Source organism: Pseudonaja textilis, chromosome 14 (assembly GCF_049901715.1).
Source record: "Pseudonaja textilis isolate UNSWEBS1 chromosome 14, rPseTex1.2, whole genome shotgun sequence".
NCBI lineage: Eukaryota > Metazoa > Chordata > Lepidosauria > Squamata > Elapidae > Pseudonaja > Pseudonaja textilis.
The window spans coordinates 11,067,095-11,090,914 of NC_142003.1; the positions used below are offsets into that span (position 1 = coordinate 11,067,095).

The following is a 23,820-nucleotide window of genomic DNA, read 5'->3' on the forward strand; positions in this document are numbered from 1 at the left end:
CTTGTAAGTTGAGGAGCATCTGTATAACAACCATAAAATAACATAAAAAATGATGCTCTTGGAAAAGCTAATTCCTGTTGATTGTGAGAAAAAAACTGTGGGTGGTGGAATCCTTGACAAAGGGGCTGGAGGGCTCTATTTCTATTGCAAAAAAAGCTTTCTAACCTTCTATAGAACATAGAATTATAGAGCTGGAAAGGACCACTACTCCAAATCACCCTGCTCAAGGCAAGAGAACTTTTATCCTCCCAGTCAAATGGTTGTCAGGTCTATTTTTGAAAACCTACAGTGAAATCCAGTGAATCTATGGAAGCTTTAATTTGGATTCTGAATCTGAGAAACTTAGACTCAACATCTAGAGCAGGTCTGAGGGCTGCATGTGGCCCTGGATAGCTACTAATGCAGCCTCACAAAATTGTAAACTTTGAATATTATGTGGATATTATTAGGTGGTGTATATACTATACTATATAGTTTATATGGGGGTCAAGATGATTCCTCTTCACTCAATATGACCCACGCAAGTCAAAAGGTTGGACAACCATGGTCTAGCCCAGGGGTCTCCATATTTGACAATTTTAAGACTTGTGGACTTCAACTCCCAGAATTCTGGCTGGATGATGAATTCTGGGAGTTGAAATCCACAAGTCTTAAAAGTCGCCCAATTTGAAGACCCCTGGTCTAGAAATTCAATAAAGTGTCCCCTTCCAGCTCATAAGTATGACACTTATTTGTTACTTATGGAGGCTGGAGAAGTTTTCATATGTGTTTTTTTTCCTAATTGACCTCTGAGGTAACTGACCTCAGGGTTTCTCTTTCTTTTTAATCCCCATATCTCAGACATGGTGTCCATCTTTTATTTTGGACAAAATCTTAGCACTGTTTGCTTCTCTTACAGGCACAAAGCCTCACAGTGAGATCATAAGCAATGAAAACATTGAGATTGTTCCCCTTATGGAGCTCAAAATCTGGCAAGGTAAGTTGGACGTTATTTCCTTTATGTACTTATCAGTGCTAAATCTGATGTCAAGTCAAGATCTGAATAGTCCTTTTTATTCATCAGTCTTTTCTCTCCCTCCACTGACTCCTCCTTTGCTGTTTTTGGCAAGACCAGCAAGGAAGGAATGTTACACAAACCAGCGTTGGGCCAAAGCATATTAACGCTACTCATTAACGAGTACAATCAGTGCCTTCTCTGGACTGTAATCTGGGTGAAAAAGTCCAAGCAAACTGCCACCTTCTGGATCTTCTCCAGCTGAAGGTCATCCACCTTCTCCACACACCTTCTTCCCTTTCTAAGGGAGGTTGGAGACTGGATGGGAACTGTCAAGAAGTATCCAAAGACCTGGGTTGACTTGTGGGTGGGTTTTTTTGGTCAATTGCTCTTTTTCCATCTGAAGACATTCTGTGATAGAATGTTTTGCGGTGCTCAATTTTAAGTGGGACATTTAAGGCTGAGGACATCTCGTCCTTTCAAGCCCCATATGTCCTAGGAGACTGCATTCTCAATGCTTCCCAACTACAGGGGGTCCTCGGTGTATGACCACAAGTGAGCCCAACATTTCTGTTGCTAAGCAGGATGTTAGAAGAGGCATTAAGACGGCAAAACAACAATTCAAATATAAGCTGGTGAACTACCTAGCAGATAACTAGGCTCGTTGTCTTAGAAGAGCGAGGAAAATTCTCAGGGCCGACTCCCATCCTGGTCAGCCCTTCCTCACTCTCCTGCCATTGGGTAGGAGGGATAGAAGCATAGTCAGCCGCACCAACCACCTGCCTAGAAACGTTACTTAGCATCAGGCCTTGACCGGAGTTTCTTTTCCTTCTTAGTTGGGCCCAGGTTTTTCCAGTATATCATCAAAGTGATTGTGCAGAGTTTCCAGTTGTTGTACACGCTGCTAAGGATTGCTCCACCAGGCTATGTGCTCCTCCAGGTATTTACACTTCCAGGTTTTAACACTACATTCCCTCCCTCCCTCCCCTCCTCCTCTTCCTCCTCCTCCTTCCTAGCATATTCCCACAAGTGCAGGCTCCGCTTTTTGGATCATTGAGGACCATTTTGCACGGTCAGCTGCATCTCTAGGGTGCAGGCCAATGATTTGCATATCTTTGTTGATGGTGTCTTGCCATCTCTGTTTTGGATGCCCACGAGGTTGCCGGCCATTGACTTCTACTTGGTAGGCAGTCTTGCCCACAACGGAAGGTGCTGCTCTCTGGACATGTCCATACCAGCGGAGCCGGCCTTCTCTCACCTTCTCTATAATTAGTGCCACACCAAAATGTTGTCGAATGGTGTCGTTTGTGACGTGGCCAAGAAGGGAGATGCCTGATATCCAACGGAGCCTTCACATTTCCATGGCATGGAGATACTTTTCGGTCCTGTTGTTGCTGCCCAGCATTCAGTGCCATGAGGGGTGGATGATTGTCTTGTAAATCTTAGATTTAAGACGAATCTTAGATTTAAGATGAATTTAACACCGGATTCTCTTCTATTTAAGCCACGACATCAGTCCAGTTTTTTTAAAAAAGTATCATGGAGTTAGCTGAGAAGTGTTTGTTTAACCTACCTTTTATTTGAAAGCCATCCTGTGAATAGCGTATCGAAAGGTGAAGATGTAGGTGCTATTTTATAAAGAATATAAAATGCATATACGTCCTTTATGGGCTAATGGAACATGTTATGTCCCAATGGTGCTTTTTTCAAGAGGCAACTGGACTTTCTGGTTTTTCTTTGAAGACGTTTCGCTTCTCATCCAAGAAGCTTCTTCAGCTCTTCTTCTTCCAAGCTGAAGAAGCTTCTTGAATGAGAAGCGAAACGTCTTCAAAGAAAAACCAGAAAGTCCAGTTGCCTGTTGAAAAAGGCACCTCTGGGACAACCCTGACCTGGATGACTGAGAATCTCCATAGACAACATGTTATGATTACCATATTGGAGAGGAGAGAGAGAGTTAGATAGCTTAAGAATAATTCACACCATCTATTGATGCAATTTTAAAATATTGGTCTCCTTCCTGCTCTTGGGAGTTTATAATATAAAGTTTGCAAGCAGAAGAGGTAGGGTCCAGAGGTCTCACGTAGCAGGATTGAGGGGCTGGGAACTTGTGATTTTCCAAGTTAAAATGAGCTAAACTGCAGCTTTGTTCATGGTACTTAGGACTGCTGGAAATTAGGGTTCAGGAATGTTAGGCTGGTTATAGGCTATTCACCTGGGTTAAGTAGTGCAAGAAGGGTTCCTTAGCTGGCGTTAAGTTGGTATTTTGGAAAGAAATAACTGTCATAAGCCAGTTTGGTTAAGGTGTCAGGCTAAAAACCAGGAGACGGTGAATTCTAGTCCTGCCGAAGGTATGAAAGCCAGCTGGGTGACTTTGAGCCAATCCCTCTCTCCCAGCACAACTCATTTCACAGAGTGGTTGCTGTGGGAAAAATAGGAGGAGGAAGGAGCATTTGATAGGCTCTCTGCCTTGAGAAGTGCATAAAAAATAATAAATGCAGGATATAAGGAAAATAATAAAATAAGGAGAGGCCGTGTGGGTGGAGGAACTGCAAAGCAATTGATCTTATATTTACTGAGGTTGTTCTGAAACGTTTTCTCTTCTTCCCATAACCAGAATCCACCCGGTTTGCCCAGCATTGCAGTCAGCTGGATATTTTGCCTACTGCGAAACAGCAAGCTAATAATTGATTGGCACAATTATGGGTACACTCTAATGGGCCTGACTCACGGGAAAAGGCACCCCATAGTCCGGATTGCTAAACGGTGCGTTCAACTTTTTGATATTTGTGGGGTACGGTTGGCCATTGCAAAGTTGCCCAATGGAATCTTGTTTTCTTTTCAGAACAGCGCACAGTGCGCAGGTAGGTCTTTTACCTGTTCCCGCCAGCTCCACTAGGGTTTTAAAAACTCATTCAGGAGGTGATGATGAACTCTTGTATTTTTACCAAAAGAGGTTAAAAAACAAACAAACAAACCTGTTTATGGTTCGTTTCTCTCTTGATCTCCCTAAGAACAAAATGTTACTGAAAACGGTTCACTCTACCTGGAGCGCGAGAGAGATACGGGTAATCCCCAACTTACGACCACAATTGAGCCTAACATTTTTGTTGCTAAGCGAGATAATTGTTAAATGTTAAGAGGAGCTGGCAGTGGCTAGAAGTGGTTAGAATGCAGTGTTGCAGGCTGACTCTGCTAACTGCCAGCAGTTTGATCCTGACTGACTCACGGTAAACAGCCTTTCATCCTTCCCAGGTGGGTAAAACGAGATGGTTGGGGGCAAGAGGCTGATTCTGTAAACCGCTTTGAAAGGGCTGTAAAAACACTGTGAAGCGGTATATAAGTCTAAGTGCTAGTATTGCTATTACTTCTAAGGACAATGGGTTCACCAGGATGGGGACTCCAGCTGAGGATCTTCAGCTCTGAATCCTGCTGGACTTCATGAAGATGGGAGGAGAACAAGAGCTCCCTCCCAGCATGCTGAAATTTTGGGAGTTGAAGTTCACACGTCTTGAGGTTGGCTGAGGTTAAGAAACGCTGGTCTAGGCAATAAGAGTTTGTTATCAGCGCCTAGCAGATTGTTAAGAGCCCTAGTGGCGCAGTGGTTGAAATGCAGAAATGTAGACTAACTCTGCCCACTGTCAGAACTTTGATCCTGACCCGCTCTAGGTTGACTCATCCTTCCATCCTTCCTAGGTGGGTCAAATGAGGACCCAGATTGTTGGGGGCAAGAGGCTGACTCTGTAAGCCGCTTAGAGAGGGCTGGAAAGCACTATAAAGTGGTATATAAGTCTTAAACGCGCTTGCTCTTTGCTAAGTGGATTTTGTCCCATTTTATGACTTTTCTTCGTCTATTAAGTGAATCACTGCAATGGTTAAGTTAATGCCATAGTTTTTAAGTGAATCTGGCTTCCCCATCAACTTTGCTTGTCAGAAGTGATCAGGACACTGCAGCCGTCATAAATATGAGTCAGTTGCCAAGCATCTGAATTTTGATTACGTGATCATGGGAGTGCTGCAATTTTCTAAGCATGAAAAATAGTCATAAGTCATTTTTTCCCCAATGCTGTTAAAACTTCTAACGTTCACTAAACAAACCTTTGTAAGTTGAGGATTATCTATCTGTATTTCCTAGTGTAAAGTGTTTCAGAAAGTATATTGCTGCATGCTTACCCCTATCTGTACTTTTCCACATTCTTAACACTCTATATTTCTGTACAGATATACTTGGCCTGACTGGACATCAGATTTAGCACTGATAAGCACATAAAGGAAATAACGTCCAACCTACCTTGCCAGATTTTGAGCTCCATAAGGGGAACAATCTCAATGTTTCCATTGCTTATGATCTCACTGTGAGGCTTTGTGCCTGTAAAAGAAGCAAACAGTGCTAAGATTTTGTCCAGAATAAACAATGGACTTCATGTCCGAGATAATGGGGATTAAAAAGAACGAGAAACTCTGAGGTCAGTTACCTCAGAGGTCAATTGGAAAAAAAAAACACATATGAAAACTTCTCCAGCCTCCATAAGTAACAAATAAGTGTCATACTTATGAGCTGGAAGGGGACACTTTATTGAATTTTTAGACCAGGGGTCTCCAAATTGGGCGACTTTTAAGACTTGTGGATTTCAACTCTCAGAATTTGTCATCCAGATGGAATTCTGGGAGTTGAAGTCCACAAGTCTTAAAATTGCCAATTATGGAGAGCCCTGGTTTAGACCATGGTTGTCCAACCTTTTATTTGCGTGGGTCATATTGAGTGAAGAGGAATCATCTTGACCCCCATATAAACTATATAATATAGCAGGGGTCTTCAAACTTGACAGCTTTAAGACTTGTGGACTTCAACTTCCAGAATTCCCCCTCCAGTCATGTTAGCTCAGGAATTCTGGGAGTTGAAGTCAACAAGTCTTAAAGCTGTCCATGTTGAAGACCCCTGTAATATAGTATATAAATCAGAGGTGGTATTCAGCAGGTTCTAAACAGTTCTGGAGAACTGATAGCGGAAATTTTGAGTAGTTTGGAGTACCGGCAAATTCCACCTCTGACTGGAGATTTTACAGTCTCCTTCCCCTGCCACGCCCACCAAGCCTCGCTCACAGAACCGGTAGTAAAAAAAAATGGAATCCCGCCACTGATATAAATCACATAATAATATTCAAAGTTTACAACTTTGTGGGGCTGCATTAGTAGCTGTCCAGGGCCACATGCAGCCCTCAGACCTGCTCTAGATATTGAGTCTAAATTTCTCAGATTAAGAATCCAAATGAAAGCTTCCATAGATTCATTGGATTTCATTGTAGGTTTTCAAAAATAAACCAGACAACCATTTATCTATACTTAGGAAAGTTGCTTCCACATTCTTAACAGCATGTGTTTTGGTGTCTGAAAAGAGATGACTTTTGATCTGATTAAGAGGACTGTGCGTGCTTTAAGAATGATTTACTTATTTAAGATTTTTTAAATGTATATGCCGCCCATCGTGCGGTTCGAAGCAGCTCAGTAATGAATCAGAAATAGATTGCATGGACTCCTCTCTGCTGTTGATTAAAGCTGCCCTTCTTTTATTTTCAGGTTTCTGCAGAAGCCTGAAAAAAACATACTGTGGCATCAAGAAGTCATCTCAGTTAAAGTTAGTAGAATTAGAATTCTTAATGCAACACAACTCTCTCCCCTCGAATTTTCAGGGAAACTTGGCTGTTTATATATATATATATATATATATAAACTCTGTGCCTTTATTTTGACAAGAGAGGAAAAGGACAGAGAAAGTAAGAAAAATGGAAACAGTACAAAAAAATGGAGGAAAACAGCTGCAACAGAATTAGACCTAAATATAATTAGGCATTTTAGATTGAAAGTTAGATATTTCCAAGAAAAGATTGCTGTGTTTCGTTATCAAAAGGCAAGTAGTCTGCTGCAATCATTCACTTAGCAACTATTTGAAGTTACAGTGGAACTGAAAAAAGTGATTTATGACTAGTCCTCATACTTATGACAGTTGTAGCATTCCCATGGTGACATGATCACTGCTCAGGTGCTTGGCAACCAACATGTACAAAACAGTTACAACATCCCTGAAGTCAATGAGGGGAGCCAGATTCACTTAACTCTGATTCATTTAACTTAACAACATTCATTTAACTTAACAACAACAACAAAAAAAAGAGGTTTGGGCATAACTCATTTAATCACCACCTTTGCTTAGCCACAGAAATTCTGGCCTCAATAGTAGTCATAAGACATGGACTCACTTTACATAATTTTTATCTAAGCAGTAAGTTCACAAACTGCATACAAGCTCAGACCTTCGCTCCACCGAGTGACTGAAGTTATATAAATAAATGAAAAAAAATTGAATCACTGAAGATAATCTATTTAGCTTTCCAATTTGTTGAATGGACACATCTCTTAGCAATAAAGTGTTGTGTTTCTTTTGTCCAGATGCCAACTTCCTTGTCATAAATCCGTAGTTCAAAAGAATAAGGATGTCCCAAACTATTAAACCTTGTTTCAGAGTCAAAATAATAGGTGAAATGAGAGAGCTGTTTGAATCAATTTTTAAGAAATTGGAGAGGAAACCTGTATTTCTGTACAAACATCTGAATGAAATTATTAGTTTCGGTAGCAAGTTACATTTTCATTTCTTTTAGGTATGAAGAATTATTTGGCTCCTTGTCCAGCTATAATATTTGTGTGACCAATGCTATGAAGGAGGATCTTCAAACAAACTGTAATATCAGGTACTTCAGTAGTTTAAAATTTATTTGGAATTCACTTCTGTTTTACTTTGGTTACAACAGTGCTGTAGACCAATCTGATCCTATTTATTATGGAGGATATTTTGTATTTTTAAAAAACTTTCTCGATATCTAAGCCATTTTTCAAAATGCTGCTCAAAATGTAATCTATTTTCACCACTACCTTCTTATAACGAGTGGTTGGATCTATAAACAATTAAGCAGATGCATGAACTCAGGCAGATTCCCTATCTTTTAGGCTCAAACTTTTCCCATTATACCTCAAAGGAGTGATTTCTGCTCTCTAGAATTATGAGGATTTTGTTCAGCATGGTAATCAGATGTAAATGTATGACTTCTGGATTCTTTCAAGTAGAGCAAATAAATTTATGAACGTGTATCTTTATGGCATTGTATTTTTTTTTTTGTCTTAGTATCTTAGCCAAATATTCTGAGCATTGTTTTTTTTTTTTAAAGAGTACATAGATCAGTGTATGTGGTAATTGAGAACAGTATTATGCGATGCACAAATATTTAATTCTGGATATTTCTTAAGGGTCTGCATCTCCCCAGCCTCTATGATGTCCGAATTTATGTTGAGGGCTGGTCTCTACAAACTGAACGGAGTCACTCTATACAACTTTAATAAACAAATAAAATAAATATTCAAATATGTCTGTGGAGATTCTCAGTCCTCCAGTATAGTATAAATCCTTCCCTTCCCCACCATCCAGTCAGAGCTGAAGAAGCTTCTTGGATGAGAAGCAAAACATCTTCAAAGAAAAACCAGAAAGTCTAGTTGCCTCTTGAAAAAAAAGCACCTTTGGGACAGTCAAATATGTCCACTTGCAAGTATGATGGTTGGGCATTATTTAGCTCTTTCACTATATATATATATATATATATATATATATATATATATATATATATATATATATATATATATACACACACATATATATAGCTTTTTTCCCAGGAACTCTCTGAGCTAACCTATCTCATTTTACATACTTCTTTTACATTTTGGATGAGATGAAATTATTCTTTTTCTTTTTACCTTATTCACTTTGAGTTTTATTGAAATTATTTGACCGTTCAACCTGTTGCGTTCTAGAGCAATAACTCTCTACGACAAGCCAGCATCTTTCTTTAAGGAAACCCACCTGAGCGAACAGCACAAATTGTTCATCAGACTCTCAAAAGACTACGCTCCGTTTAAAGCGTGAGTTAAAACTTCTGTTCCGTTTGTATTTTCTTACATTAAAAACAGGCCTAGTTTGAAAACTCTCTCTGCTTCTAAGTATCGTGCCTTTTTAATATGGTATGTTTGCAGGTAGTCCTCCACTTATGACCATAGTTGAGACTGAAACTTCCCTTCTTGAGCGGTCATTACATGAATTATCATGTGACTGCACCCAATTTTATGATTTTTTTTTTGCTGTTAAGCAAATCACACGGTCATTAAGTGAATTTGGCTTCCCCCCCAGTCACTTGGCTTGTTGGGAGTCAGCTAGGAAGTTCATGTAAGAACACCAAAACACTGCCGCCATCGTAAATGCCAGTTGCCAAGTGCCTAAATCATGATAATTTGATAGTGGAAACGCTGCAATTGTAAGTGTGAAGACTGGTTGGCCGTTAAGTCACTTTTTTTCAGCTCCATTGTAACTTCACATGGTCTTAATTTGAGTACTATCTGTATCTGTACTACCTCATTTAAACCTATTGAATCTTGGATAGTGGAGCCCTGGTGGCGCAGTGGTTAGAAGGCAGTATTGCTGGCAAACTCTGCCCATAGCCAGGAGTTCAATCCTGACTGGCTCAAGGTTGACTCAGCCTTCCATCCTTCCTAGGTCGGTAAAATGAGGACCCAGATTGTTGGGGGCACGAGACTGACTTTGTACACCACTTAGGTGTAAAGCACTGTGAAGCGGTATATAAATCTGAGAGCTATTGCTATTGCTATACACAGGCAAGAAAAGGGTGCAAATCAGTTGGTCCTTTGTGACACTGGAATGGTCAGGGGGACTGTTTGCCACTTGATGGATGGGTCCTCCTTTCTGTATGGACATTCATCTCTGCCTGATATCCCCTCCATTAGCAGATGAATAAGCTTGAGGCCTCAACTCTTAGATGGTGTCGTAGCTGTTTTAAAGTACAGTAGCCAAAAATAAGGATGATTCTCTGAATGTCCCAAATGGTTCATTTAGTAAATGGGTTAAGGTTGCTATGTGGAAGGACTCTGTTTCCTCATTTCACCCGTCCTGAGAGTTGTGTGCTTTGTATAGATGTGCTTCTATGTGTGTGCATTTGCCATGAACATTCCTTGGCCAATTCTTCTTGTTCTCAGGGTGGATCACCTTCCAGATCATGTTGAAAGATCTGCCTTTACCCAGTTTGATGCCATCAGTGGAAGAGTCACACACCGTCTCGGCCGACCAGCTCTCCTTATTAGCAGCACCAGTTGGACAGGTCTGATTCTATCTCTTGTCAATAAAGTAAGCCACACTTAGTTAAATAAGGCACACTTAGCTGAATGTTCAGACATACTAGATTCCAGCTCAACCCAACTCAACTCATCCTAAACCAACCCAACTCAACTCAAACCAACCCACTCACCCAACCCAACCCAACCCAACCCAACCAACCCAGCCCAGCCCAGCCCAACCCAACGTGACCTAACCTAACCTAACCAAACAAAACCAAATCAACCAACCCATACCAAACCTAACCCAAACAACCAACCCAACTCAAACCAACCCAACCCAAATCAACCAAACCAAACTAACCTCATTGTGGATTAGGACAGTGTGTGATTCAAAATGTAATCTTTGAAAAATCCTGCACATTCATTTCAGAATTTTGATTCTGGACCATTCTGTTCTCTGTGGCAACAGGAATTAAAAATAAGCATTATTATTGCCTTCCATCCTCTCTTGGCTTAATTGGCATGCAAAGAGAATGATCAAATAGGAACTTAATCATCGAGTTCATATAGCCATTGCTGAGATTGCTTAGCTGTGTTGTCCATGCATATTTAAAGATTAAAATATAAAATTAAAGGTTTAAAATTTAAAATGTTGTTATTGCTCTGCGACCTGGTCCAACGGCTGTATGTGTGACTTGTTCTGAATTGATAAATACCGCAAAACAATTCTTTTCTCACAGCCACCCCTCCCCACACTCAAAAAACAACAACATTTCTCGACGGATTTTAATCCCTATGCAAAGATGAGAATTGAATTGTACATGCACACCGGATACCCGACAATTTAGTTTAGTTTTTAGTTTAGTTTCCTTTATTGTCATTGCACCGCGAACAACGAAATCAAACACCATCTTCAGGGCACGTGTAATGGAACACAAACACACATCCTTCACCCTCCACACATTGAACCTAAAACCCCCGACACCGCATCAACACTGCACTATGCAATCATCTGTTGGGCGGCTGCATGCGCAGCGGGGTTCTTCCGGGCAACCTCCCGCATGCTGGGGGGAAATGGCTTTACGTGCCACTTCCAGCACACGTGGCATAGGGTCTCCAACACGGATATAAAGTATAGCTCAACTTTCTCCAGTTGGTAATCTCCATAGACTTTGGGATTACCATTCCCAACTTTTTCATGATAAAACTGAACTTACAACCATGTTTGTATAACAAATTCTGGTTCTTTTCTTTTTCCAGAGGATGAAGATTTTTCCATCCTGTTAGATGCCTTAAAAGGTGAGCTATCAAGGAAGCTTTTGGTGCTTTTTAAAAGCCAGCCGTCTTCATGACGAATCGACAAGTGTTTTCTGCTTTGTTTCTCTGCCTTGAAGAGATCAGGTTAAAAGTGGGGGATGATATCAACTTTCCTATCAGATCTTTGTCTCGCTCGGGTAACAAAATCAGCTTCCAAAGACCCAAAGTTGTAATAATACAGGTTGTTTTATATTCTCACCAGAGCGCTTCTTGTTACCATTTTGCAAACCATACTACGGCCAAGCCTGATCTAGAATGGTACGGTTTGAAGCTACAACAGCACTGAAAAAAGCGACTTATGACTATTTTCCACGCTTAACAACCTTTGCATCATCCCCATGATCAAAATATGGATTCACTTAACAATTGAAGTGATTCACTTAACAACGGTGGCAAGAAAGCTTGCAAAAAGGGGCAAAACTCACTTAACATTAGCCGTGCTTAGCAGTGAAAATTTTGGGCTCAGTTGTGGTTGTGAATCAAAGACTACCTTTCATTGGTTTTGTGTGTGTGTGTGTGTGTGTGTGTCTTGCAATGTCTGTGTTGTTCACTATCACTGAAGCAATTTTGTAGGTCAAAAGCATTTTTTGAAAAGCACAGAAAGAAAAACCTCCGAAAAAAGCTATTCAGATTTTATGCTTTTATTGTTTTATTGGAAGTCTTTCCAATTTGGTGCTCCCTAAAATTTGGCACCCTGGAACCTGTCCTGTTTATAGGATGCTGTATCAATCCTCTTTTCTCTTTCCTTGTTGTCTCCCTGTGCAAGAAATCAGAGAGAATTTGCTGTACTAAACTGAGCATCTGTTCCCTCTGAAATCTCACTGAAGTCCAGTTCAATTTTCAAAATTCTGGGCTTGCTTTAATAGGGAGGTTGCCTTTTGTAACCTATGTAAACAATTCTACAGTCTTTGCTCTCTCTTTTTCCCCACAGAGTATGAGCACTGTGTCAGCAACGGAGCAAAGCTTCCTTCTCTTGTGTGTGTGATCACAGGTAGCACCACTGAATTGTTCATTTTTCCCAAACCAGCCCTGCTTTCTTCCAGTATTTTGAGTTTCTGCATAAAATGCTTTCATTTAGAAGTGGGGGCATCTAACACTCAGCTGCTCGAATGGCATCAGTTTCTTGCTTTGAGCATTTATAACACCAGGTCATAAAAAGGGTACAAATCTGTGGCTTTGTTCCACAATCCTTTTGAAGAAGAGCTTCCCCTTAGTGCTCTTAGAGCAGCGTGGTTGTTTCCTTGCAGGCGTTTTCATTACCCAACTAGGTAACATCTCAGTGCTTGAAGAGAGGGGCGTTTGCGTTCAGTTCACGAATGCCTCCAGGAATACCAAGTAACAATCAGAAGACATGATGAAAATTGTTACTTTCAGAACACGTGGACAGACTTCACCATTGTCCCAACTGGGAAACTTAGCATCCTAGACCAAGCCAATTCCAAAAACGCTAGAGAAACCTGGCACTCGGATAAATTGGCTATCAACAGGCACATAGAGATAAACAAAAATTACATGCCATTCAAACATGCAATCAACAAGCGAAAAAGGAACAAAAAGATCCAAGCACCTCACCAGCAATCGACACGCAGGTAAGCGGAGATTAACACCAAGATGAAACATTAGACCACCAGTCAAGAAGCAAATAATACCCCAATCAAAGAATTGTCAACTTAGACAAAGAAGTGAATAATAAACAACAGCCCAATCAAAGATCCACCAAGACCACTCCCTCCCAACACTGACAGGGCAAACTAGTAGCTGTTCTGACCCAAACCGTTGTCCAATAAGACAAACACGAACCAAAGGGAACAGAAACCTTTTAATGATTCTTACAAATCCCCAGTTAAAAGGCTGCTGCAAGCTAATTAAATTTGATAAGCACGAGCCTCACCAAAACTGTGCGAGGCTGGCAAGAATAACAGATAAGAAATATTTTACAACTCAAGTGTCTTCAAATACTAACTAAGATACTGTAATGTCCACGAGGCTGAGTTTCAAAATGTCTTTGCTTCCTGCAAAGAATGTCTGATTCACAGCTGGCTTTTATCATGTTGAAGGAGGGGCCATTATCTTGCAGCCTTACTCCCGAGTCGCCTGTGCTGCTGCAGCTGCTCTTTCCTGCGATCAATCCTGCACTCATGTGCACTTGGCACAGGCTCCTTGGGAACCTCCTCATCACTGCTGCCAGCCCCCCACAACCTCTGAAGGCAGCAGTCCACTCCCTAATGGTCCTGGCCCCTCATCTGAATCCTCGCTCTCCTTCGCCGTCCACACCTGCTGCTGGCTAACCCCAACAATAGCATATAAAATGACAGCAAACCCCACTCCCTACTAGCACTGATGACGTTACCTATTTTGATAATGAAACGTCTGCAAGAAAACCTCCAAACTCAGAGAACTCCAAGGAGCCCACAATTCAACCCTGAGCTACAATAATCTCTTCTGTCAACTTTTCCTTACGCGTGTGTTTCTCTTACCAAAGGCAAAGGGCCTCTGAAGGACCACTACACCAAGCTGATAGCCACTCTGCACTTCAAGCATGTCCAGATTTGCACCCCGTGGCTGGAAGCAGAAGACTACGCCCTGTTACTTGGCAAGGAACTTTTTATTTTTGTCTCGTAGGATGATACTAATCAGATTTATTGGTTGGTTGGTGTGTTTGTTTGTAAAATCGATTAGCCGCTCATTCTGCTACAGAGAAAATCTGGGTAGCTTACAGTATTAAAACATAAAACTCCATCATTTATAATAATATGAATACAATACTATTCTCAAAATTCTATAAAATCAACCTAGCTAAAAAGATGGGATAAGGGAACCTGGTGAAGATGTGGATCTGTTGCTGATCAATCAACCATCCCCACCCAGAAGCCCCTCCATTGGCGACCCAAGCCAACTGGGAGAGCCAGGTTTTTAAACTGTTACGGTAGGTCATTCAGATACATTCAGGACAAGACCGCTTAAGGCCTTTGGCGAGTAAGTTTATAAAGACGTATTTGTACTGCTTTATAACTCCGTAGTAAGACCACACCTAGAATACTTCACCTTGCCAAAAAAAAAAAGAGGTTGAGACTTTGGAAAAAGTGCCGAGAAGAGCAACTAAGACAATTAAGAGCCCAGAGACAAAAACATACGAAGAAGGGTTGCAAGATTTGGGTTTGGCTAGCCTAAAGAAAAGAAGGATTAGCGGGTGACATGATAGCAGTATTCCATTCTTTGAGGGGCTGTCACAAAGAAGAGGGAGTCAAGCTATTCTCCACAGCACCAGAAAGCAAGACAGGAAACAATGATTAGAAACTAATCCAGGAGAGAAGCAATCTGGAATTAAGGAGAAACTTCTTGACAGGGAGGACAATCAACCAGCGGAACAGCTTTGCCTTCAGAAATCGTGGGGGCTCCATCACTGGAGTTTTTTAAGAAGAGACTGGACAGCCACTTGTCTGGAATAGTATAGAGTCTCCTGCTTGAGCAGGGGGCTGGACTAGAAGGCCTTTAAAGTCCTGTCCAGCTCTGTTCTGATCGATTGAACGGTTCTACCTCCACTGAAATCTCCCCTTTTCTCTTGCAGGCTCAGCTGATTTAGGCGTCTGTCTTCATACATCCTCCAGCGGTTTAGATCTGCCAATGAAAGTGGTGGATATGTTCGGCTGCTGCCTGCCCGTGTGCGCAGTACACTTTCGATGGTAAGGACCACTTGTGTGTGGTTGTTAAAGCTTGCCTCTCTGCCCTCCGCCGCTCCCAGGGAAGAGAGTGTGTTCCTGAAAACCGGGAACACCCAAAGGGCCAGCCGGGATGGAAGGCGCAACTGGAGAAAGGAGATGGAGGAAAATTTCGGCAGTGCCACCACAGCTTCCCAGGGAGGAGGCAGCCCTTTCTTTTCCAGAGAAGGGCCCGAAACGAGAGGTTGTCCAGTCCTGAATTTCATGGAGGGAAGGAGGGAAAGGTTCGGGGCGGGCACCCCCCTAGAACCGTGATGGTGAACCTATGGCACGTGTGCCAGAAGTGGCATGCAGAACCATCTCTCAGGGCATGCCAGCCGTCACCCGTTGCTCTTCTGGGTTCTGCTGCGCACATGCGTGCCACGGGGGTGGGATTCAAATTTTTTAACGACCGGTTCTCTGGGTGTGGCTTAGTTGGTGGGCGTAGCTTGGTCATGTGACTGGGTGGACATGGCTTGGTGGTCATGTTATTGGCTAGGTGTGGTCAACTCAATATCACTCACATAGAGGGAAGCATCTCCACGCCTGGCCTCTCATGACTGTGGGGATGCTGCAACAGTCGTAAGTGTGAAAAATGGTCATAAGTCACTTTTTTCAGTGGTATTGTAACTTTGAATGGTCCCGCCACACAAGCAAAGTACCAGCAAAGGAGGGGAAAAAAACTCCAGAGAAGTTCCTGAGACAGGAAATCTAGTCCCGCCAAGAATGTAATAAGGTTTAACGGAGAGGCAGTTTCTGTAAGCAACACCAGAATGTTTCCTTCCTGCCTTCCTTACAGGATTAGGCCAGGAATTTCTTCTAACAACCGGTTCTCCAAACTGCTTAGAATGTTAACAACCAGTTCTAGTGAATAGGTGCAAACTGGTAGAATCCCACCCCTGGCGCGCCGGCCAGGTGATCTTTGTGCATTAGAAACCAGGTGACCAGGTGAAGCTGAGTTTCTGGTTTCCGGCGCTCACATGCACGCACTCCCTTTGTGGCACTCGGTGCCGATAAGGTTTGCCACCACGGTTCTAGGATATGTGCCTGCCCTGAACCTTTCCTTCCTTTCCCCATGAAGTTCAGGACTGGGTAACCTCTTCGTTTCGGGCCCTTCTCTGGAATGGGCTGCCTCCTCCCTGGGAAGCTGCGGTGGAATCTCCCACGGTATGTCTGTGGGGTCGTCCTCAAATTACGACTAAAATTTGGGACCAGGATCTCCATTGCCTAAGCAAGGCTGTTGTGAGGTGGCTCATGCCCAATTTTATGGTATTTTTGCCATGATAAGTATAAAGTGCTGAAGTTGTTAAGTGATTCGGATTTCGAATCAGCAGGAAGGTTGCAAATGGTGATCCCACGACCCCAGGACAGTACAACTCTTGTAAATACTTGTCGGTTGCTAAGCGTCCCAATTTTGAATGTGCGACTGCGGGAAAACTGCAACAATTGTCAGTGTCACACAGTCATTTTTTTTTCTCAGTGCTGTCGTAACTTCAAGGAATCACTAAACAAATGGCCGTAAATTAAGGACTACCTGCAGTAGGTTAGAAAGTCATAGCTTTAGTCTGGGAAGACCCTTGTCTATTACAGGTAATCCTCAACTTACAACCACAGTGGAGCCCCAAATTTATGTTGTTGAGTGAGGAATTTGTTAAGTGATTTTTGCCCCTTTTCTCGCCACCTTTGTTAAGTGAATCACTGCAGTTGCCGAGTTAGGAACAGGGTCGTTAAGTGAATCTGGCTTTCCCCATTGAGTTTGTTTGTCAGAAGGTCACAAAAGGGGATCACACGACCCTCACAACCATCATAAATGCGAGTCAGTTGTCAAGCATCCGAATGTAAATCACGTGACCATGGGGATGCTGCAGCAGTCATAAGTGTGAAAAACGGCCACAAGTGACTTCTTTTCAGTATGTGAAAAGAAGTATGTAAGCTCGAATGGTTGCTAAGTGAACCGTTGTAAGTAAGAGGACTACCTGTACGTGTAAGCAATAAAGAACTGGAATTAATTGTTGTTGTTGGACTTAGGCTCAACTCTTTGGAATGTCCTTTCCCAGCCCGGTGCCTCCCACCTGTGCTACGATTTAACTTCCCCAAATTTTGGAGGTTATAATTCCAATCCACCCCAGTCGGTGTCAGCGTTCCAACAACCCTCCACTCCAACCAATTACTCCGAAACAGGCATCTTCTCAAAAGTTCCTTTTATTTTGGATAGTAACTTGGCACAACTAGGGAATCCTGAATCTGAAAGTTCCGGGCTTCCTTGCAATAAGTAAAAACTACAAAATCCATCCCCTGCACAACCATCATCCCATCACATGCCCCAATCACCCTCCATCCCAACTTAAGACTTTCCCTCACTTAAGTGCAAAAATAACATGACCTTGAATTAGAAAAAGAATGTTATGTCTAACGATATACATTCCAGGAAATCCCCCCCCCCCACACTTTCCCAGGCTCAAAATGTGGCAGCGTGGGAGCATCTGGTCTCAATATGGCTTCCAAAGCTGAACCCGGGATGCGCCGAATGGCAGAAAATCAGACTGGGGGTTGCTCTGTTGAGAGCCGAGGGCGGCTTCCATGTTCAGAAATAGCAAGGACCAGCTATGCAAAATGCAGGCAGAAATCAAGCGATTCCACGATTCCAGGCACGCCCCCCCCCCCCGTTTTGATTCAGAAAGACCCTTCCGTACTACAGACTGATTTTCTGCAACCCTCCTCAGCTACTAACGAGATTGTTTTTTTTTCTATGTCCCGATTTCTTTGCAGCTTGCACGAACTGGTAAAACACGAAGTGAACGGCTTGATATTTAAGGACTGGGGCGAACTTGCAGAACAGCTGAAGGTTGGAGGACGCTTCTCAGATTACTTCTTGATAGTGCTTGGTTTGGGTCATTCACGTAATGATTGAACCTTATGATTTATCGCTTTGTTACTTGTATGTATACTGAGAGCTTCGGCACCGGAGACAAATTCCTTGTGTGTCCAATCACCTTTGGCCAATGAAGAATACTCTACTCTACCCTACCCTACCCTACTTTACTCTTATTCCTATTCCTATTCTTTAATTCTATTCTATTCTATTCTATTCTATTCTATTCTATTCTATTCTATTCTATTCTATTCTATTCTACTCTACTCTACTCTACTCTACTCTACTCTACTCTACTCTACTCTACTCTACTCTACTCTACCCTACCCTACCCTACCCTACTTTACTCTTATTCCTATTCCTATTCTTTAATTCTATTCTATCCTACTCTACTCTACTCTACTCTACTCTACTCTACCCTACTCTACCCTACCCTACCCTACTTTAGTCTTATTCCTATTCCTATTCTTCTATTTTATTCTATTCTATTCTATTCTATTCTATTCTATTCTATTCTATTCTATTCTATTCTATTCTATTCTATTCTATTCTACCCCATTCCACTCCACTCCACTCCACTCTCCTCTCCTCTCCTTTCCTCTCTTTATTTTTTTGGGCTGAATTCCCACTTTGTGCAGTATTTCTCAACTTCCTTTGAATCTGAGAATTGACCTCTTGCACCAATCATGATTTTCTTCCGTTAGCAATTCCTTGATAATCCTACAACTTGCCATGTTATGGTGCTGGCTGATGTTCAGATGGCACTGATCCTGTATCTCCCCAAGTCCCGTTTGGAAAAGAAATAATAGCAATAGCACTTAGACTTACATACCACTTCACAGTGCTTTACGGCCCCCTCTAAGCGGTTTACAAAGTCAGTCGGCCGAATTAGCCTGCACTACGGCATTCTAACCACCGCGCCACCATGTCTCCCATTGTCTTTGTTACCCTAATTGCTGGTTCAGGAAGTTGATTTTTACAGACTTAAGATGGCAGGTATTCCTAGACCTGGCTGATCTCACTTTGCAATTTTTGTTGCTTTTAAATTTGCATTTGATATAATCTATAGGCCTAACATGTGGTCCAGACTTTAAACATTCTTCAATCGATTGCTGTTTGACACAAGAACGTAAGGTTGAAAATTAGATGTGGCCTTCAAGGACAGGTTACTAAATACCTGCAAGGAGAAGAGTTAAATGTATATTTAATTATCTTATAAAGTCTCCGGGGCCTCATCAAAGCAATATCACTTTCCATCCTCTTAAGCTAGCCCATAGGCATACCAATTTATCGTTGTATGCCAGTGATCCAGTAATTTTCTCCTTGAACCTCTCAGCCTTCAAAGAGTTTGGCTACTATTTTATTGCAATAATTAATAATTAATTAATTAACAATACATTTTGCTAAGGTCGACATTACAGCCTTTTCTAAAGCAGTGAATCTGGCATTGACCAAAACCTTTAAATATTGAGGGGTGAAATCAGGAGGCAAACAGAGTTGCCCTTCTTGTAAATAAATTTAATTCCTCTTCAGAAAAAAAATGTCCACACTAAGAAAATTGAATGACTGTGTTTTTTTCCTGTGATACTGTGTGATTTTTGTGCTGTTTTTCCATAGTTTTTTTTTAATCTATTAACATTTGCAACACACAATTTTGGACCGCACAAAATTATACGGGTAGTCCTCAATTTGCAAACACAATTTGAGCCCAACATTTCTGTTGCTAAGACCCTTCTTACCACCATTGTAGAGAGTTGGAAGTTGGAAGAGAGTTGGAAGGGATCTTGGAGGTCTTCTAGTCCAACCCCCTGTTCAGGCAGGCAGTCCTATACTATTTCAGACAAATGGTTGTTCTAATCCCTTCTTAAAACTTGCAGTGTTGGAGCATTTACAACGTCTGGAGGCAAGTTGTTCCACCGGTTAATTGTTCTAACGGTCAGGAAATTTCTTCTTAATTTGATCTCAATACTGCTCAGTGCGTAGCATTCATTTTTATCATGTTTGTTGTTGTTGTTTTTTTACCTTACAGATGCTTTTTGGGGAATTTCCTGCTGAGGAAAGTCACCTTGCTTTATTCCGAAGAAATCTTCGCCAGGCCAAACAGCAACACTGGGATGAAAGCTGGGAAGAGACAGTATTTCCTCTATTTAGTGACAAATCCGATTAATTTATGGTAAATTAGAAGTTAGTTGATAAATTATGCCTTTCCCCAGTTTTGTATTACCCTGCCGGTATTTGAAAAATTTAAAAACTGGCTTAAACCAAAATTTTATGACAAGCTTTATGTTGAATTGATTTTTTTTTTTTAAAAAAATGACATTTTATTTTGGTAAATAAAATAGTAGTTATAAACCATACGTGAATCTTGATCACAGACCTTTCCTGTTTTTGCCCCTTACTTGATCACATTCTACGCAAACTCAAGTGCCAGTTTTAATGGATGGAAATTCGCCTGATACAAGTAGTCCTCGACTTACAACAGTTCATTTAGTGACTGTATAAAGTTACCCCAGGACTGAAAAAAAGTGACTTATGACCGTTTTTCACAGTTACGACCTTGATCCCCATGATCAGGTGATCAGAATTCAGACACTTGGCAGTCGATTCATACTTACAACGGTCGCAATGTCCCATGGTCACGTGATCTCCTTTTGCGACCTTCTGGTAACCAAAGTCAATGGGGAAGCCAGATTCACTTAATGACCATGTTGCTTACTTATCCACTGCAGTGATTCACTTAACAACGGTGGCAAGAACGATGGTAAAGTGAAGCAAAGGCCACTTGATAAATTTCTCACTTAGCAATACAGATTTTGGGCTCAGTTGTGGTTGTAAGTTGAGGACTACCTGGAGTAGACAAGAGTCTTCCAGATGAAAGTGTCATGCCCCTGTCAGAATCTGATTCGGTGGGGGAGGCCGAGCAGCTGACAGGAAGTGGGAGTGTGGCTCTGTTGGCTGTGGAGGAAATTGGGGAAGGGCAAAGTCCGGCTGGGCAGGTCAAGGAAGAGGTAGAACAAGGGAGAAGGAGTTCAGAGGAAGACCCAGGCCCGCTCCCTCTTCATCCTAGGGCACACAGGGAGGAACAGAGAAGGGAGTAACATGAGTTGCATGGCTTACGGGGGAGGAAAGGGCCCTGATTTCCTTCATTAGCTGCAGCTGGGAACACAGTATTTAAAAAGGGAAGCTGTGCACAGTAAGTTGTTGGGAGCAAATCATAAATTTATCTGGTATCATCGTGGCTTATCTGTTTTCCTGGCATCTTCCCAACTATGTGAGTGTTGCCGTGCTTTCAAGTCTAAAAGTCTTTCTCCTGCCCTGTCAAGTTAATTACTGCAGCTTTGTTTGGATTTTAAGTTACAGTTTGTGTGTACCTTGTTTTGGACTTAATTCTCTGCTGCCAAAGGCTGTTCCTGGGAAAGTTTTTCTCCAGCTGAAGATAACCTGGACATTGGGGGCAAAGTTGGAGATAATAAAGGGACTCTTATTGATTATCTGACTGTGTTGCCTTTGTGCCACGCCCTGGATCATCACAGAAAGCTATGATTTTCTAACCTATTGCAGGTAATTCTTGATTTACAGCCATTTGTGTAGTCTTTGTTTAAAATTTACAACAGCACTGAAAAAAAATGACTTTAAGACTAGACTTGTCTCACTTAACAATAGAAATTTTAGGCTCAGTTGTGGTCCTAAACCGAGGACTACCTGTACTTGAATTGCAATTGGCATTGGAATAATGATTTTGCCTGCTGGGAACCAGCTTGCTGCCTCATAATCAAAATTCTTATGGACAGGGACCTGATGTTCTTGAGATGTTGAGCCACAACTCAAAGTGTGGCTTCCTCTTGGCTGTGCCAAGGTCAATTAAATCGAAAAGAGGGATGAGGAAATCACTTTTCTTAAAGAAATATTTCGTTTCCACATGAATTTTTCAAACAAAAAGTATCTGAAAATAAGATGTTAAAAAGTCCATATTTAAATGCTTATCTGTACTGGAAAGGAAAGGCAGCTTATAAATATTTAAATGCCAAGACGTATGTATGGATGTGCGTGCAATTTTCTTTCATTTCAAACAGCCAAATGCTACGTGCACAAACATGTTTGTCTCAACAATACTATATTCTATTTTTTTTAAAAAAAACTATTCTTTTCACTGGAGTTTATCGCTTGCTTTTTCATCTCTATTAATGGAGCGGCCAATATCTGAAAACTGATCTCCGTTTTTTGAAGTGCTTAGGTGAAAAAAGAGCTATTTTAATATTACACTCCTGTAGTGGATAAGACTGGAAGATTATCTTATTCACCCAAGATGCATAATTCATGGAAGGCTGTTGGCATTGAGTTATAAATTCTTGTTCTTGAATTCTTACTGAGAATACTGGGGTCTTTTTCCCCTTGTAGAAGAAATTCTTTTGTTGCAGTAAACAGTAAGAAACAGAACTGTTGGTTATTAAAACGTGTTGCAAAGTTAAAGAAGAACAGAAAAAGCAGAATTTTTTGTTATCTGATAGGACTGATTCGATTCGACTGTCAAGTGATCTAACTGCAAATTTTACGTGAAAGTGTTTTTTTTTTTTTTTACTACCCTTGGTTCTTTTTTTAACAGAAAAAAATAGAACACATCCCAGGGTTGGAAGGGACCTCGGAAATCTTCTAGCCACCCCACAATCAATTCAATTTTATTACCTTTTTTGAGGTGGTTGTTAAGTGAACATTGGTCATTAGGTGAACCAGGAGTTCGTTATGGGCAGTTTTGTCCAAAAGCCAGAAATAAATGCTTGGTTTTGGCACAAGCTTCATAAAATGCAGGAACGTGGCCACGGAACAGTAGAAATGGCCATAGCTGGGGGATTTGCCAAGCACTCAATGTGCGGTCATATGATCGGGGAGGGCAGCCATTAGAACTTCAGAACTGGGTCATAAGTATCCCAGTTGATCCCATTGAGATTTCAAACATTCGTTAAGTGACCGGTCATAAGTCAAGGATTTCTTTTATATGACTGACTAGCTTGATACCTGTGCTTCGCTACAAAACTATGTGGTCAGGCTTAGTTTTTGGGAAGGAAAATAAGGGTGAAAATTCTGCCTCTGCCTACCATCATCTATTGGTATTCATCTGTCAGTGTGTGAGAGAGTTGAGGGCTGTTTGGAAATGGAAGCAGTATTTGCTGTGTGAGCAAGGAGACAGCAAGGAGCCTGCCTGGGTGTGGCTTAGCTCAACTGTTCTGTGCCAAGGCTGCTTGGTGCTCTGAAACTGAAACTCCTCTGCTTGAGTTTTGCCTTTGGAAGAGATTTCTTTTCAGTTGGGGAGGGGGAGTAGAACTCCTTAGCATCAGAGCATGTTAATAATAATATAGGAAATATTAATGCTCTGGTGGTCATTTCGAAAAATCCTTTCTTAGTGAGAGCTCCTAGAAGCCAAGAGGAACATAACGTGTCAAATTTCAAGTTTGTAGGCATTACAGTTTTGGAGATTTTGTGATGATGCATGAGTGGTATTTCACTTTTTTATACATATAGATTTCATGCAGCATCTTACCTAGGTTTGTGACATTGGGTCCATTTTCTACTCAGGCTACAGGAATTCAGAACATCAAGTGGTTTCAACCAAGAGGACCTCTTGGGGTTACCGATTTCACCGTCAAAATTTCCTTAACGCCCAGAAGTTTATTTTGTATTAACACTGGAATCTGCCTTTCAGCCATTGTTGAATATTTCAACAAGCACTGAAGAATATTTCATAGATTCAAATCAATACCTTTTTAATACCTTGCAAA

The 23,820-nt window shown here is 41.5% G+C and overlaps 1 protein-coding gene across 5 annotated transcripts in view; it reads left to right on the plus strand.

The window, feature by feature from the left end:
* Positions 1-21,607, plus strand: part of ALG1 (ALG1 chitobiosyldiphosphodolichol beta-mannosyltransferase) — a 24,673-nt gene extending 3,066 nt beyond the window's left edge. The window contains exons 2-14 of one of the 5 annotated variants that reach the window (XM_087912529.1): positions 899-976; positions 1,831-1,934; positions 3,609-3,757; positions 7,648-7,737; positions 8,849-8,956; positions 10,082-10,203; positions 11,420-11,458; positions 12,408-12,467; positions 13,959-14,069; positions 15,045-15,159; positions 17,944-18,019; positions 20,076-20,219; positions 21,401-21,607. In XM_087912529.1, the coding sequence (XP_087768655.1) occupies positions 899-976; positions 1,831-1,934; positions 3,609-3,757; positions 7,648-7,737; positions 8,849-8,956; positions 10,082-10,203; positions 11,420-11,458; positions 12,408-12,467; positions 13,959-14,069; positions 15,045-15,159; positions 17,944-18,019; positions 20,076-20,213 (1,190 nt within the window). In that variant the 3' untranslated portion in view covers positions 20,214-20,219; positions 21,401-21,607. Of the gene's footprint in view, positions 1-898; positions 977-1,830; positions 1,935-3,608; positions 3,758-6,568; positions 6,627-7,647; positions 7,738-8,848; positions 8,957-10,081; positions 10,204-11,419; positions 11,459-12,407; positions 12,468-13,958; positions 14,070-15,044; positions 15,160-17,943; positions 18,020-20,075; positions 20,404-21,400 lie in introns of those variants that run through there. The other 4 variants (XM_087912530.1, XM_026704115.2, XM_087912531.1 and 1 more) reach the window with 4 other exon arrangements.
* Positions 21,608-23,820: the final 2,213 nt, after the last annotated feature.